This window comes from Gallus gallus, chromosome 3, assembly GCF_016699485.2.
Source record: "Gallus gallus isolate bGalGal1 chromosome 3, bGalGal1.mat.broiler.GRCg7b, whole genome shotgun sequence".
NCBI classification, from domain to species: Eukaryota; Metazoa; Chordata; class Aves; order Galliformes; family Phasianidae; genus Gallus; species Gallus gallus.
In genome coordinates this window covers 71,132,324-71,148,193 of record NC_052534.1, presented here as the reverse complement: position 1 = coordinate 71,148,193, position 15,870 = coordinate 71,132,324, and the positions used below count along the sequence as shown (strand labels likewise).

General features: G+C 38.7%; 1 protein-coding gene across 17 annotated transcripts in view; it reads right to left on the bottom strand.

Moving 5' to 3' along the window:
• USP45 (ubiquitin specific peptidase 45) overlaps positions 1 to 15,870 on the bottom strand; it is a 54,380-nt gene that overhangs the window by 21,966 nt on the left and 16,544 nt on the right. For 16 of the 17 annotated variants that reach the window (XM_040697161.2, XM_040697164.2, XM_046938888.1 and 13 more), the window contains 3 exons: positions 9,460 to 9,605; positions 8,249 to 8,344; positions 5,921 to 6,051 (listed from right to left, as the gene is read on the bottom strand). In XM_040697161.2, the coding sequence (XP_040553095.1) occupies positions 5,921 to 6,051; positions 8,249 to 8,344; positions 9,460 to 9,605 (373 nt within the window). Of the gene's footprint in view, positions 1 to 5,920; positions 6,052 to 8,248; positions 8,345 to 9,459; positions 9,606 to 15,870 lie in introns of those variants that run through there. The other variant, XM_040697165.1, reaches the window with a different exon arrangement.

Here is a 15,870-nt window from a genome sequence, read left to right as displayed (position 1 = left end):
ACTGAGGAGCAAAAGCAGATGAATCCTGCCAATGCACACGACTTACTTATGCAATTAGCCTATGCTGCAGTCATAAACCTCATCCACGTTCTCTTGTTAATGTGTTCAGAAACTGTGGAAACCAACAAACTGTACTGAACTGTACAAACTCAAATTCTGCTGCAGGATGCAATGCAGACTCCTCTGTCAGAGAGACCCAGAACGTGAGGCAGCGCTATCAGCAGGGAACACGATGGTACAACTGGGACCCAAAGTCATTCTTCACTACTGGTCAAGAAAACACCAACCTGGTGTTCTGCTGCTACTACCTCTAAAGGGCAAAAGTCAAATGGGCAAAATGAGGAAGTTGGGCACCTTTTTTTAAGAGAGATTTTTCTCTACAACAGTATTAAAAGAAAAGCACCAAAAAGGTTTCTAGCTAATAAGTCTCGTTTTCTTCACTTCTTAAATCTGGTACAAAATTACCTGTTTCTTCTGAGCATTTCTGCTCAGAAGTGACAGATGTGGAGTGCTCCAAATGTCTTATAGGCTTCTCTCCAAAACTAATCAATAGTCCTAAATGCCTATGATCTCAGCTCTGTCAGCTCCACATAAACCTCTACCGTGAGTTCCATCTTCTGTGCATGAGAAGGAACGATTAATACTCATTAGCAAAAACAAGTAACTAAAAACTAAACCTCTGTGGATTATTGGTCATCACCAATAAAATCTCTGTTAAGAAAGTATTTTTCCCCAGTGTTAATGCAGCAATATAATACCACCGTACCATAAATAACTATTTTCTTTGAAGCAGCTTTTCTAAGATTATGCAACTCCTTCTTGGACTATAAATTTATATACTGCAAGATTTACTTGCTACACAAATCTATGCTTTCATCCACCAACAAAAGTACCAATTGATAACAAATAGGGGAAATAAAATTTATGTCCTCTTAATACGTAAATGTTGCATTAGTCACTAAGTCTCCAGATAAGTCAGAAGTCTGCAATCCTAATATTCAGAATAGTGGAAAACAAACAGAAGGGCCCTGTAGCTATGTTCGCAATCTGTCCTAGCAAAACATCTGACAGCTGCAACACTAACAGAATTAACAGTGGAAGAATTAGTACCAGACGCTAAACAGTTGCTATAGAAAGACCCATCCATTTCTTTTCTTCTTCCCCTCTTCTTCAACCTGGCTACCCCACCACTTGACAAAATTAACACTCAGTATCATTTTTTTCCCTTTGTTATTTAAAAAAAAATGCACCATAAATACCCTTTCATACACAAGATGATGAACTTCACTCTGCGATCTCCCTAGACTCTTAAAGATGCAGCTTGCAGCTGAAAGGATTATGTCCCCAGTTCTCTTCTTTTGAGCAGAAAACATACATCCACTTGCAGTGTGTTCCCACTTATGGGCTGTAGGATTCCACTCAGTGTCATTACAGAGCTGTCAACTGAACAAGGCAGCATCTGCTCCCTTTCTTTACAAGCTCCCTGTCCATACCTAGCCTCATTTCTAAGTGCCTTCACCTGTTCCTTTATGCTCTTCCTTCCTTCCCTGATTCTTTGCTCTTTTTCTGCTGAGCACATCTCAAATGATTTGAGTAAGGATGTCCAACTCAAGTGCTGGCATTCAAACTCATCCTGAAACATCTGAAGCAGACAAACTCTTGAAATCCTACAAGGACAAGTCCCCCCCCCCCCCCCCCCCAAAAAAGCGACTCTGCATATCAAATTCAGAAGTTTTTCAGGAATTGAACTGCAAATGAGGGCAAGTGTCAGGTGTTAAACTACACAGCTTCTACGTCTCTTCTATCTCTCTTCTATATCTAAAGGGGAGCTACAGAAAAGAAGGGGACATATTCTTTAGTAGGTTGTGATAGAACAAGGGGAAATGGTTTCAAGCTTAAAGAGAGTAGATTTAGGTTAGATATAAGGAAAAAGTATTTTACAGTGAGGGCGGTGAGGCACAGGCACAGGTTACCCAGAGATGTGGTTGATGACTCATCCCTTGAGACTCTCAGTGAGAGGATGGCTCAGGCCCTGAGCAACCTGATCTAGCTGTAGTGTTCCTGTTCATTGCAGGGGAGTTGGACTAGATGGCCTTCAAAGGTCCCTTCCAACTCTAAGGATTCTATGATTCTATCTCATGTCAATTGATCCAACATGAAAATATGTCATTATTCTGCTAGGGTTGTAGAAAAAAAAATCCAAACCCATCAGAACAAATTTATTCAATACATATAAATAGAGATATGTTTGAAAAAGCTTAAAATACACTTTTCTTCTCCAAGCTTCCAAGCACAGTAATGCTTTACCTGAGGTATCTAGATAGCTAGATATAGCTAGATATATATAATTTATATATAAATACAAATATCCTGATTGTGCTACCATGGAAAAGCAATCATTTTTGAAGGATCAGTCTTCTGCAACACATGATAAAAATGTTATTGGGAAATCACTGTCTCACTCAAAAGTCTAAACTCTGCACAATCACTCAGTGTGTCTCCCTGTTTTGTACACAATAAGCAACTTCCCAAATGAATGTCATTGTAAAGACAAATACAAGGCTGGAAAGACAATTCCTTGGTCACTGACTCCTAGTATCATAGACAAGTGCATCTTAGACTCTTTCTAATGTGTTTCTTAAGCTCTTTACTGAAGAAAGTTGCAGTCATATTCTGTGTAGTGAGACTGTGACAGTGAGATATTTGATGGGGAAAGAAATTAAAAAACTGAAACCAAGCTGCAATTGGACTCAGAAATATTCTATGTGCAATATACAGAACTAAAACAATAGCATTAGAAGTCCTTCACTTGTGCCCTTCACCCTTGACATTAGCTGACATGTCTTTCTCTGACAACTCTCTCTGAAGTATGAATATATTTTTTCTGTGCAGTTATTCTCTTTTCACATTCGTCTTCTTGTCTCTTTAGCAGAGATGTTGTTTGAGCTTTTACCTTCCTGGAAGCTTTTAGCTCTAAGATGCAAAAGGTAACTCCTGCTCCTATTTTAAGGATGTACAGATACAGGTCATTCTAACTGAAAACGGAAAGTTGCTGGAAATACAATTGACAGAATTTTTTAAAATCTCAGTTGAAATGAAACACATGAACCTTTTATCTAGATCTGCAGAAGTACAAATGATGGTATTTTTTAGAGAGAAGGTAAAAATCAGGTAAAAATCTTGCTTGTTACTGAACTCTTCAAATTATTTCACCTCGTAGTCACCATATAAGAACTGTAGGTGATCAGAGTGGAGATAAAATTCAGAGTCCAAACTAAATTCTAGACCAAAAGGAATCATAGAATGGCCTGGGTTGAAAAGGACCACAATGATCATCTAGTTTGAACCCTCCTGCTATGTGCAGGGTTGCCAACCACTAGACCAGGCTATATTCCCTGTCCTTAGTTTTGTACAACAAATGGGTTACATTTAAATAACAACAGAAGTAAGATTTCTAACGAGAATTTTCAAGGATTCTGTCAGGAGCAGGAAGTGAAGGACAATCCATTCACCCACACAGTTGATTTTCTAACTTGCATCGCTGGGGATCCACGTGAGAACATGCATGCATATGCTCCCCTTACCTGATCTTCATAACTTTTGAGGCTAATAGACAAATTCAAGCAAAACTGATGACAATTACACAAATTTCTTTAAAGTTTATGAAAGTAAGAGTCTAGTTAGGAATGTAAGGGAAACTATGAATAATGTGTCCCTTTAGCAAGTTGAATCTTTCTAAATAGCAGAGAATCCACACAGGAGGACAACACTGCTGCTCGCACAGTTGCTTGTTAAGTAAAAAGAGTTTGTGCTAATGCAGGTCTTTAAGATTGCTTTGTTAACACAATGTCTTGGCAGGATTCAAAAAGCACCTTGAGGAGAATGCTGCAGCAATGCAGATTTCCTCCTAGCTGGGACTCCTACCATTTTGCTGTCCTATCTCTTTCACTTCAGCTTTGCTAAGGAGTGGAAAGCCAAACTTCAAAAAATGAAAAAAGACTTCATAAAAATGGCATGACAGAACACTGCATGCATCTTGTTTTAGTTACAGACAGTAAATGCATTCATTTTGCAAAGATTCCCCCTTCTACTACTACCAGTGCAGATTGCTGAATTTGCTGCAACTCTCCCTTTCTTCTTTCTTGCCCACCATCAACAACAAAAGAATCAAGAGATCAAAACCTTCTATCCTGACTGTGCAGGCACTTACAGTCCCTGAACACTTAACTTTGTGCTAACAGGATGTGGCCTTTATTACCCATACATGAGTCAGAAAAGGACTCATTTTAGTTAGGTTTGTTCTGCAAGGCTAACAAAAGTAAGTAGGGATAAAAATATGAGTTGGCAGAAGCTGACACATAGATATCTAAACAGCAAGTCTGCTGCTCACATAAAAAACATTGAACTTTTACCACACAGTTCGTGTATGCTCATCTTAAAGACCAAAATATAATCAAATAAAAAGAAAAAATAGATATCTAAAATTTAATACTGCTTCATCACCTGATGACTACACAAATATAAACACAGAGGGCAAATATAGAACAGCTGTGATTTCAAAAGTGCAACGTCATCTGAAGTGCCCTGCATTGTTATTACTTTGTAATGAGTCTGCTGACTCGGGCTTCAAAACATGTTTAATATTGTCCTTTCTTTTCTACTCTGAGTACAGAGAAAAAGCTACTATTCCTATTTAACAATTTCCCTTCCATTCCTTTACCAACTTTTGTACTTCTAATTACATTTTTGAGTCATCCTCAAAACAGGAGAGCAAAGAACACATCTCAACTTCCTTGTATATTTTTCTTTCAAGCAGATGATGCTAAGCAGAGAACACTATTATTTGATTCAAAGTCACTATAAGGACATTTTACATACACTTCCTTTTACAGCTCAAAAGAACCAAAAATAAGTCAAGTACAATTAAAAAATATATATAATATTAATGAGGATAAATTAAGTGTATGATGTGATTCCTGTTTCTGAATTAAATGGCCTCCATTCCAGCCTAAAAGCTGATGTTTCTTTATCGCATATTTTAAACCCATGTTTGCACAGCTATGTTACCCTGGAACTCTGCAGTAATAAGTTGGAACACTTCTAAATCTCCTGCTGCACAACACTCATGGAGTGTTTCTCGTGCTAATTAACAATATTGTAACAAACAACACGTATTAACTTCTACATTTTTTAAATGTGAGACTCAGCCATAACATCCTCCATTTACTCTGTTTTTACAGCTTATTTTGCTTGTAAAGTCAATATTAAAGTATTTGCAAAAGCTTTTCAATAGGTCCTCCACAGGTGTTTTAAAAAGCGAGACCGTTTGCATCATAACTCAAGATACCTACAAAGCACCACAGTAAGCATTTTCCACACCAAGAAACGGGGGCTTCTTTAGGGCTTCTAAGCTCTTTGCAATCCGGAGTCATAAGCCATTTCAGTACTGCTTTACATCTTTACTTGTTAGAACCTTTTTAATTTTGAAATGATGCCAAGGACAGACATCATAGCAGAGGTTTCCCATTTAAAAGTTCATTTTTTTTTTCCAAAGCATCTGAACTTCTCACAGTACTAGCACAACTTTAACCTAATGTACAGCCTTCAACAAAACCTGAAAGATAATGGTATTAGTTTTCGTTTTAGCAAGTCCTCTTCTGCTTCTTTAAACCCCAGTGAAAGCCCATTGCATGTCAGCAGTTAAGGGCTGAGGCATATATTTCATTAAAAGCAACTACACCCTGGAGTGCAATGAGGAATCCTGCAACTTTAAAACACAAAGATGACATTCTCTGGACCACTCAGTAAAAAGCTAAGGATGTACTGGAAAGCACAACAGACATGGTACACTTAGAAACATATCATAGTAAATTTAGGGAAAAAAAAAAAGAGATATTGACAAGATACTGGCAATACATACTTCTGACAAAGCTGGCTGAACAGTACTTTGGGAGAAAGAGGACCTCTTCCAGCCTCTCTCATGCTGTGAAGGAACAAGAACATCGCTGAAGTCAAGGGTCCTGGGCTGGAGAGGTTTACCACCAAAGGATCCTTCAAAGTAAAAGTAGAATATGCATCAGATTTCAAAATGAGTGACACACAAGTCTTATTTCAGGTTAATACATTTATCACAAAGAACAAAGTAACTTTTAGTCTTAGACAGTTTGATTCTTTTTAAAAAATCCTGATGTGACCTAAGGACCTAAACAGTGAAAGAGCAAACTTATTAACTAAACCGTAATGGTAACAATACTGAGAAATTCTCAGCAAACAAACTGGCTGTTAACCAGTAATTGTTTTAAACAGGCATGTCCATTATTCCCAGAACTAAGTGAAATATAGGAGTGATTATGGAAAGAGTGATGAGTTTTTAAGCAGTGAGGTCTTTTTGCCAGGCTATGGGTCATCAAAGCTATCCATAAGGGACCTTTCTCCCATTTTTTCTCTGAAACTAATTAGTAACAAACATAATGAAATCTAATTTATTCAATCTGTTTTTCAGAATATAAATGCCAAGTGGAAGTTTGCAATATATGCCCCTTGGTTTACCTCTTTTACTCTTCTTCCCTGTGCACTGAGCTGAGAGCTGCCTACTGAAATTTTCACACATCCAGCAGCCACAGAAACCCACCCTGCTCCCCCAGGAACCGAGCAGCAGGAAGGCTCAGACTCACAAGCAGAGGCTGACAGCAGACCAGTGTAGACCAGACATTTTGGGGGTAACCTACAGGACATGGCATCATCTTATCCTGGTTAAGACTCACACCTCCCAGCGGGTCCCAGGGCTGCAGGGAACTGACTAGCAGCCATATCTTAGAGCAGAAGATGCTCCTGAGCTGCTCTGGGGCTACTTGCATTCCAAAAGCTGCAGGCCATCAGCTCTCCTTCACATGCCCCTGGGTTCATCCTTGGTCACAGTGTTTACTGGCCTCCCGATCCTCACTAAAACGGATTACAATTTCCAGACAAACAACTAGAGAGGGTGCCTCTTCTAAAAACAGAACTGAACCAAACATAAGCTCTACAGATACACACAAACTTATACACGCTATCAAAACTTGAGAAATACCCTTTACCAAGCACAAAGCTAGGAGTTTCTCCATTACAATCAGTTAGGCTACTGGAGTCCTCTCATCCTCTGCTGACATACGCAGACCACAAAATACATTCTGTGCTCCACAGAGCTTACTTACTTTGTAAGCATTGTCATTAAAGAGAAAATAAATCTTTCAACCTTATGGCTGTATAAGGTTCACATCACACATCAACCAACATACCACTGCTTATCTAAGCCTCCAGGCACAAACAAGCTCCAGACTTCAGTTGTGGCTGGGGAATAACTTGGTGAAACATGTTGCTGTTCAGAACTGCCATTAGCGGTAACATAGATAACAGTGCAATGAATTTCACACTGCTCTTGCCTGGAGAAGCTATGAGCACCGCTGAGAACAATATACAGAAATGTTTGTAATTTCAGCAGTATCTGGAAGATTCCCACCTCTCAATCCTTACCACCACCAGAAAGCTCCCAGTAACCAGCAGAAAGAAAGACAAAAGAGTCTGTGAAAACTCTGCAAACTGCTTGCTTCAACTACCACAGAGGGAAAGGGGCATTATCCTTACCCACCTGCCAACAATATATTATGAAAACAATCATCTCTAACAAACGACAAGGAACAACAGCACGTTGATCATAATGACAATAGTTTCTTTCCCATGTGCCTCCAATGAACTTGAGGACAAGACGTTTAGTCTTACTAGAATTTTGTTACTTTCAGTTTAATTCTCCATCTGGGAAGCGTGTAGTACATTTTAGAAGCCTCATCAACATAGTGCTGAGGCAGACCAGAATAAAATATTTCATCAGTGCTTTATAGAGCCAGAAATACTCTATTCTGTATTATACACACATACTGAAAAACAAAATGGGAAATAAAGATAAGTCACTCTTTCTTAGGATCAAGCATTATTTGCTACTTCAGTATTAGAAAATATGAAAGGAAGTGACTATGCCCCTTCTTTCAGGGCAGAACAATTGGTTTTGTACCAGGAATGAGTTCACAGACATCATAAACTGGCTGAACTACTGAAAGACAGCCACACCACCCTGGCAACGCCCAATCTTGTCTATAATTCTAAGACAAAAAGAAACAGGAAAGTAAGAGCTTGTCTTTAACAGAGATGTGATTTCCTTGCTCCAGCTTCTTCCCACATTTGCCCAAATCTGTGTTTCTCACTGCATACTTACCAACTGGGAGTCTGAAGTATGACAGATTTTTAACTTGGTTCCTTTTTCCTTCATCTCGTACATCAGTTCATTTAGTATGTGAGTCTGTGCCAAATTCTTAAAGAAAAAAATAAACAAATCCAAGAAAACACACCGATCTTTTTACTACACAGCTCTCTTTAGTTATAAATCTTAAATTCAGGGTTAGACAAAACCAGACATATTTAATAAAGTGCAACTGAGGCTTAAATCAGTAGAAAAAACAGGTATCACCCTTACAAGATTAATCTCAGACTGTTTCTAAACGTGTATCTAATTCTGTTTCTGCAATTCCCAGGTATTTTTCTATTAATAACATTGTTATTGTTGAACAACATTGTTGTTTATTTGTTTATTTTGCTTTTGCATCTTTGATGGTGAGGACACTAGTAGGAAAAAGCATTTGTTTCTGTTAAAATCTGCTGCCTTCCTCATAGTGCCACAGCTTTTTTTTTTCCTTTATGTTGGTTAATGTTTGCTGCAGATGACTTAGGTTTACTCAGTGCCCTATGTCTGCTCAGAGAACAATCTGTAGCAATCATACTCTTAAAGATCTACTTTTTATAGCCACCATCATAAATGTTAAGTGAAGTGGGCCAGTTCAGAACACCTCTGCAGCAATTTAATTTCATTTGCTTACTCCAGACTGCAGATACACACACGTATCTCTGTCCAGCCAGCAGGCATTAAGATGTTCCAATATAAAAGCTAGTGAAGCTGCTGCTATTTTAAGGATGTTGGATTCGTTATACATCCAAATCAATAAAAGTTTACTCAGATAGTTCATTCTGGTCAGGAAAAAAAAAACCTATAATCAATAAAAATATGCACGAAGTACCATTTTTCACCCCCACCAGCGCGTTAAATACCGTGCATTACTCATGACTGCCTAATGCTGAACTACAAATAAAACCATATGCTGGAGTACAACCCACACACATATGCAGTGTGTAACACACGACATTTTCATTTGTCTCAATAGTTTGAAAAATGCTACTGATCCAGGAACTCTTTTTTTTTTTTTTTAATATAAGGAAATATTGCTTAGATAGAAAGGAGTGAAAAGAATTTGAAAAGGACCTCCTGAATGCAGAAAGTGGTAACCTTCAGAACCTTTCACAAAGCCCACGGTTCATAAAGATTAACATTTCAGAAGTCTATAAAGAGAAAACTGTATGAGCATTCCATCTTACCTGCATGACAGCATTAAAAAAGCACGTATTTCCTAAATTATTTATTCCTTTAACTGGAACTGATGTACCATTACCAGAACTTTTCCCTTTCAGAATTTCACTTGTTTCACTGCTTTCATCACGGAGTCGTATGATTTTTGATGAACCTGTAATTAAACTATGGATTAGCATTACTTGATAATTGGATAGTTAAAATAACTCAGTCCTTCTTTGGATTATGCTTATTATTTTTGACATAAGCTGAAAGACACTCCAGTGGTACTCTAAGCCACTTTACAAAGTCTTTCAAAAACATGAGACATGGACAGTTAAAACCCTGGGAAAGAAAATTCCCACAACTACAAATATCCAACAAATGCCTTTCACAATAATTAGAACATCTTCTAAGCCCTTAGCTTCTACAGTATGTAAAAAATAAAGACATAAAATAGGTTCTGTTAGTTTATTAACAACAGGAAGTTTAATGTATGTTCTTCGGACACACTGGAAACACCACACAGGGGCTGTTTTTTGGTGCATTATTTGGAGAAGCAACCATTAGTTACCACCTGAATACTGCACATCATTACCAATTTTTGTGCTTTCCTGAGATTGTCCGGTACAACTCGGCCAAGGCAGCTCAATTTGAGTTGTTATCAGTTTTCTCAAACGCTACATTTGCTCCCTCACCCACCTCCCTTTGTAACAGCCTGAGGAGTTGCTAGTGAAACCCAAATTCATACGTTATTTTAATTTTAAACCACAAGAATTTGATAAAACTGCAGTGGAATATGCTACCAGCATAACATCCGTGCGTTTTCCTATTTCTCTTATTATTTAAATAGATCGGGGCAGCAAAGTTAGGCAGTCATTAACTTGTAGCCTAGAGGTAATGGAAAGACTTGAGATAACAATATTTAGCCTGGAATTCTACTAGCAACTTTCATATTGTCATGGTTGCAAGACTAAATATGAACATTACTGACATCTGCAGTGTCTTAAATATTGATTAACAATGCATGTCAATGTAAACGAGTTATGGATTTAATAGATGCCAAGAACTGTGATGCTGCAATCTATGCCTTGACATATGAATTCATATATTTGTTCTAATGAGTTTCACATCGAAGTCTCATTAAAGTGTTCTTGGGAAATAACTAACCAGCCTATTTACGTTAATGAAATGCTCATGCCAAAAGGTTCTTTAATGTAGGTTCGTGCATAGTTTCTTGCTTACAAGATGAAAAAATATAATTAAATAAAGAGCAAGTCATTAAAATATTTTATCTGCAACAAGCCTCCGATGCAGTCTGTCTGCACCCTGCAGCGCCATCAAGGCATAATTATTTCTCTGAATTGCATCTGAGTTTGTCAAAATGCAGCAGGAGGTGCTTTGCTGTTTAAAGATATTTTTAAATGTTCCTAGTAACACTGCTTACACAGCTTTAAAATATTCTCCATTCCACCAGTGTGGAAAATGAAGAGAAGGGTAAAGAAAGAGACTAAATTCTCCTTGAAAAAGCAATGTGTTTTTGAATGCAGTAAACAAGAAACGGCTTGAGAGCTGCTCACACACAGAAAACAGTCACTGCTTCGTGGGCTACTTGCAGTAACATCTTCTAATTCGCATTGCAGCGGGTTATGCTGCAGTGTCTGATGCTCCTTCACCCACAGAGAGCTCCAAAAGAATCTGAGCGGGAGAAAGGGAGCCCCACGTATAGGCAGCTTGAAGGCACTCTTTGCTTTCAGAAATTTGATAATATTATCGGAGACTTCTTTCTTTTGGAAAAGTGTGCACACAGAGAAGTGCTGGAGAGAAGAGATGGTTAAAAAGAAAAAAAAAAAAAGCCAAAATTGTGTAAATAATTTGTGTATTAGTATACCACAGTTGTTGCATTTATCCATCGGCATTCAAAAACATCTGGGACAGCATCTTAAAGTAAACAATGTTCACAAGGCCATCTGGACAAAACTGCAGGCAAAAATTAAAGCATAAGCATATGGAAAAGCAGATTTTTCTCTTCCCTTTAGCAGTACAGGATGACAAATGTCAAACCTAGATCTGTCCACGCTTCACTGTGCTACGCTTTGCAGCACCACCTGGCTCTCCTTGCACAGCCACCAAATATGGACAGCACTGCCACAGCGGACCATATCTGCAGGGCAAACTCGATAAAAGCATTTCACTTCATGGTTAAATGGAAACTTCACACAAGTAGCAAGGCTCCATTTGCTGAACCTCACATATAAATTATTTAAGGGGGAAAAACAAAGCAACAGCATCCAGTTTTGTGATAAGGGCTGAGAGAAAATGCAATTGCAAAGCACAGTGCATGAGAACCAGCCATACGATGTCACAAAGCTGGATAATTAGCACAGGGGTGAGAAGGAGCAATAAATTAAGAAAAGGCCTGTAGGTTGTTACAGAAATCTAGGGATCTCCTTTCATTAAGAAGGCTTTAATTACCGTCTCTTGATTTTTCAGTACATTTTACAAGCTAATTCCACACAGTATTTCACTAGTTTTTTTGTATCTGGGGAAAAAAAATCAGTGTTTTGCCATTATGATCACTACCTGCCATCTAACTCACAGAATCACAGAATGGCCTGGGTTGGAATGGACCTCAAGGATCATGAATCTCCAACCCCCCTGCCAGGCAGGGCCACCAACCTCCCCATTTACTAGACCAGGTTGCCCAGGGCCCCATCCAACCTGGCCTTGAACACCTCCAAGGACGGGGCATCCACAACCTCTCTGGGCAGCCTGTTCCAGCACCTCACCACTCTCCTGGTAAAGAACTTCCCCCTAACATCCAACCTAAATCTTCCCTCTTTCAACTTAAAACCGTTCCCCCTTGTCCTGCTGTTATCTACCCTTTCAAAGAGTTTACTCCCTTCCTGTTTATAGGCTCCCTTCAGGTACTGAAAGGCTGCAATAAGGTCACCCCGCAGCCTTCTCTTCTCCAGGCTGAATAAGCCCAGCTCCCTCAGCCTGTCCTCACAGGGGAGGTGCTCCAGCCCCCTCCATACGCTCCATACATCACTCCATACAGACATTTTTAGGGACATAAGAAGAGCCAGAGGAAGGACAGCGGTTTTTAATTGAACTCTGTTCAGTGTCCCCGGTTTGAGGATAGATGACAGACAGGCCTAAAGCTGAATGTTTAGTTGACATGTGATGAGTTGGCCAGTCTTAATAGAAGATGCTGGTGATGCCTGCGATAGCTAGTACTTCTACAGCTTGGGGCTGGAGGGTCCTTCTGCAATGTTAACCCACGGCTACAAGCCTGCTATTAATCAAAAGACCAATACGTAATTTTTTAAAGTGAATTTGCACTGAACTGTTTCAGATTCTTCCTGACCTAATCTTGCAATTCTGTAATGTTTACACAGAAGTGCTCTGGGATATGAAAAATGATTTTTTAAGCCAGTATAGATAAAAGAATTTTAAGATAAGGACTCTATCAAAAAAAAATCTACCGCTGTACACGAGGACCTACAACTCCTGGCTGAACTGCATTTTGTGAAAGGAAGAACTGCCATCCACCCATCCACAGGCAGCAGTAACTGCTACAGAGGAACTCCTGCCAGCCTTACCAAGAGCAAGGTGGGTGAAAAGTGCGCATGTAATGGAATTCATCACCTCATTTCTGTATGCAATTCGCTATTACATCTTCAGAGTTGACACAGGTCCCCTCAGCCTCTTTGCCTTTCTCAGAGAGGGTGGGCATTGGCCCCAGGCAGCCATCAGGGGCTGCTCCTCTCCTACAGCACAGCAGACAATTAATATCGTGCCACTGTTTTCTTCAGATTTTCTAGCTCCCTCTGCTCATCTGTATCTCACCTTGTAGAATCTGAGAAAAGGGAACATCACAATTGCACAGCACTGACCTTACAGGTACGTGACAGAGCTCAAGCCCTACCCTGATACACAGAACAATTCAGCTCATGAATGACAAGTCACCAGCCCAGGTGCAAAAGCAACATAGCACTGGCTCAACCACTTGTAAAAGACATTCAGAAAACCTATCAGTGGTCCTATATCTGTTCTCCAGCACTGCAAACATTTGCAGTGTATGTGGACTTTTATACCTCGCTTGCGGAAAGTGAAATGTGCCTGGGGGTGCAGATGGTATGCAAGCAAAAATGTAAATGACATCCAATTTTTCTTTCAGCTGGGGAAGTAAGCATTTTTGCTCATCTTTTCAATATAACTGTTGCTGTGTTGTTGGTTTTTTTGTTTGTTTTTTTTTTTTAATTAAAAATGAGGGTTCCAGGAATACGCACTTTTATTCCAAGGTCAAGCCTTTTTCACTGAATAGAACTGCAGTACTTCAGTTGAAGGTCTTCATAGCAAAAGCAAGGTTAATAGATTTCCTTTCTTTTACCAAGTTCTCCTCATGCTGCATTACAAAATGCTACAAAATTGTCTGGCACTTCTCTTTTATTTAAAAATTTTATTTTTAAATAAAAATGTACAACAATGAGAATCCAACCCTTAGAAAAACAGCATTGTGCTCACCACAAACGGTCACTAGATTCGTGTTTTAAAGGATTGATTTCTCTTGTGGAGTTACTGTCCCACCAACCTTACTTCCATGATTCTGTCAGGTTGTTATGAACTAAAAAACTCACACGCATAGAGTGAAAGAGTCACCTACTCAGCCATCGGAGCTGATGCTCCATGCTCAGATGGCTGGTGCTACACCTCACAAGTAAGCAAGTGTGCAGACAAGAAAGGGAAAAACCTACGGCTAAAAATGACAATGTGTAAAACTTTTTTTTATTATAATAAGTTAAGTAAATGTGAAGAATTTAGGAAATATAACAGAAATGTCTTTTTGTTGAGGTATACTTCAAATTTGGATAGTCACAGAACTACATATTCTGCATTATTTTGCTAGTTACATTTAGATCTTTCATACCCTTCGTCTCTCCAGGTATGTGAACACCCAGTACTCATACTGTAAAGTTGTACACATTTTTAATTTTTCCATCAGTTATACCCACTAAAGCAAATATCCAGCTTTCAGCTTTCATCTGTTGGCAAAAGCCGGGCAGCTGAACTTACCAGCAAAATCTTACTCCTCTGCTTTACCTTCCACATTACAAAATTAACTACAGAGTTTGAGAACAGACATTCTTCCTTCTCATTCTATTGCTGCACAAACAAATTTAATTAACTGCTTTATAAAGAAATTCAGTATGCAATCCTGTGTCTTTACCAATGTCTAGTTTGGCTTTTATAAAGGAAAATAAGCATTTTTAAAACCTCAGAACAATTTATTTCCTCCAGCAAATGAGCAGGCACCCAGCTAGCAATGTCTCAGCATGGTTTCTGTGTACTACATGTGCATTATGTCCATGTGAAGCTCACAAGTGTGCCACACTGACAATACTGCACCTGCCTTTCTGTGAAAATCATCATGGCCCGCTAACCTTTTCCACAAAACAAATTTCTGGGTGGTACACCCTAGAAAGCAATCTTGCTTTATTCTTCCATCTTGTGCCCAACATGACCTCTTAACCAAACAAACTCCTCTACAGAGAGGGGGAGGAAAAAAAAAAAAAAGAAAAAAGGAAAAAAAAAAAATAGCAGGCATGGCTGGGTACAACAAACCATAGGATCAGATGCGAAAATCACACAGCTGCAAGCATTCTTTTGGGAACCCAGCACTGGGATTTATCTCAATCGCTTAATGTAATTACAAAAGTCAGTCATGTAGTAGTAATGTAATTTGCACATTTTTACAGCTGAAGTGAAGTCGAATCTTTATGAGAGGCTGAGTGAAAAGCAGGGATCCTGCTGCCACACTATTCCACCACATTAGTACCGAATGACAAGCATTTTGCTTTTGTTTATTTTCCAGGCTGCATTAATTAAGAAATCTATATAACCCTCCCTTACACACTGAAGCTGATTATTTTATCTTTAAATGACTCCCATGCTCTCAAGAATTAAAAAAAAAAAAAAGAGAAAACCCTAACAGCCTTCATCTGCTACTTATATCTACACTTATACTGCATTTCTGTAGAATTTTCTACACAATGCTACTTGAATTGTAATGAAGCACCAAGCCAACCAGTCATTAGCATATAAAGAAATCCAGATATAAGATGTGTTTTTATTACAGTGCAACACTGGGGTATGAAAGCAAGTAAATATGTTCAATTAGGCTTTTTTAATTGAAGGCAGAAACAGAAAAGCAACGGGATGAAACATAAGATTAATTTTAAAGAAATGGAAAAATAAGTTGTGGGAAACAAGCACTGTAAAACTGACAATAGTCTGTATTTCCAGGTTTAGCATCAGTACTTCATTATTGACTAATATACTATATATATATTTTTTAATCTAAACCAACTAAGAATTTAAAGGACAACTTACACTGAAAATATCACTGTAACATGAAATGAAATGCTAAACCTAAA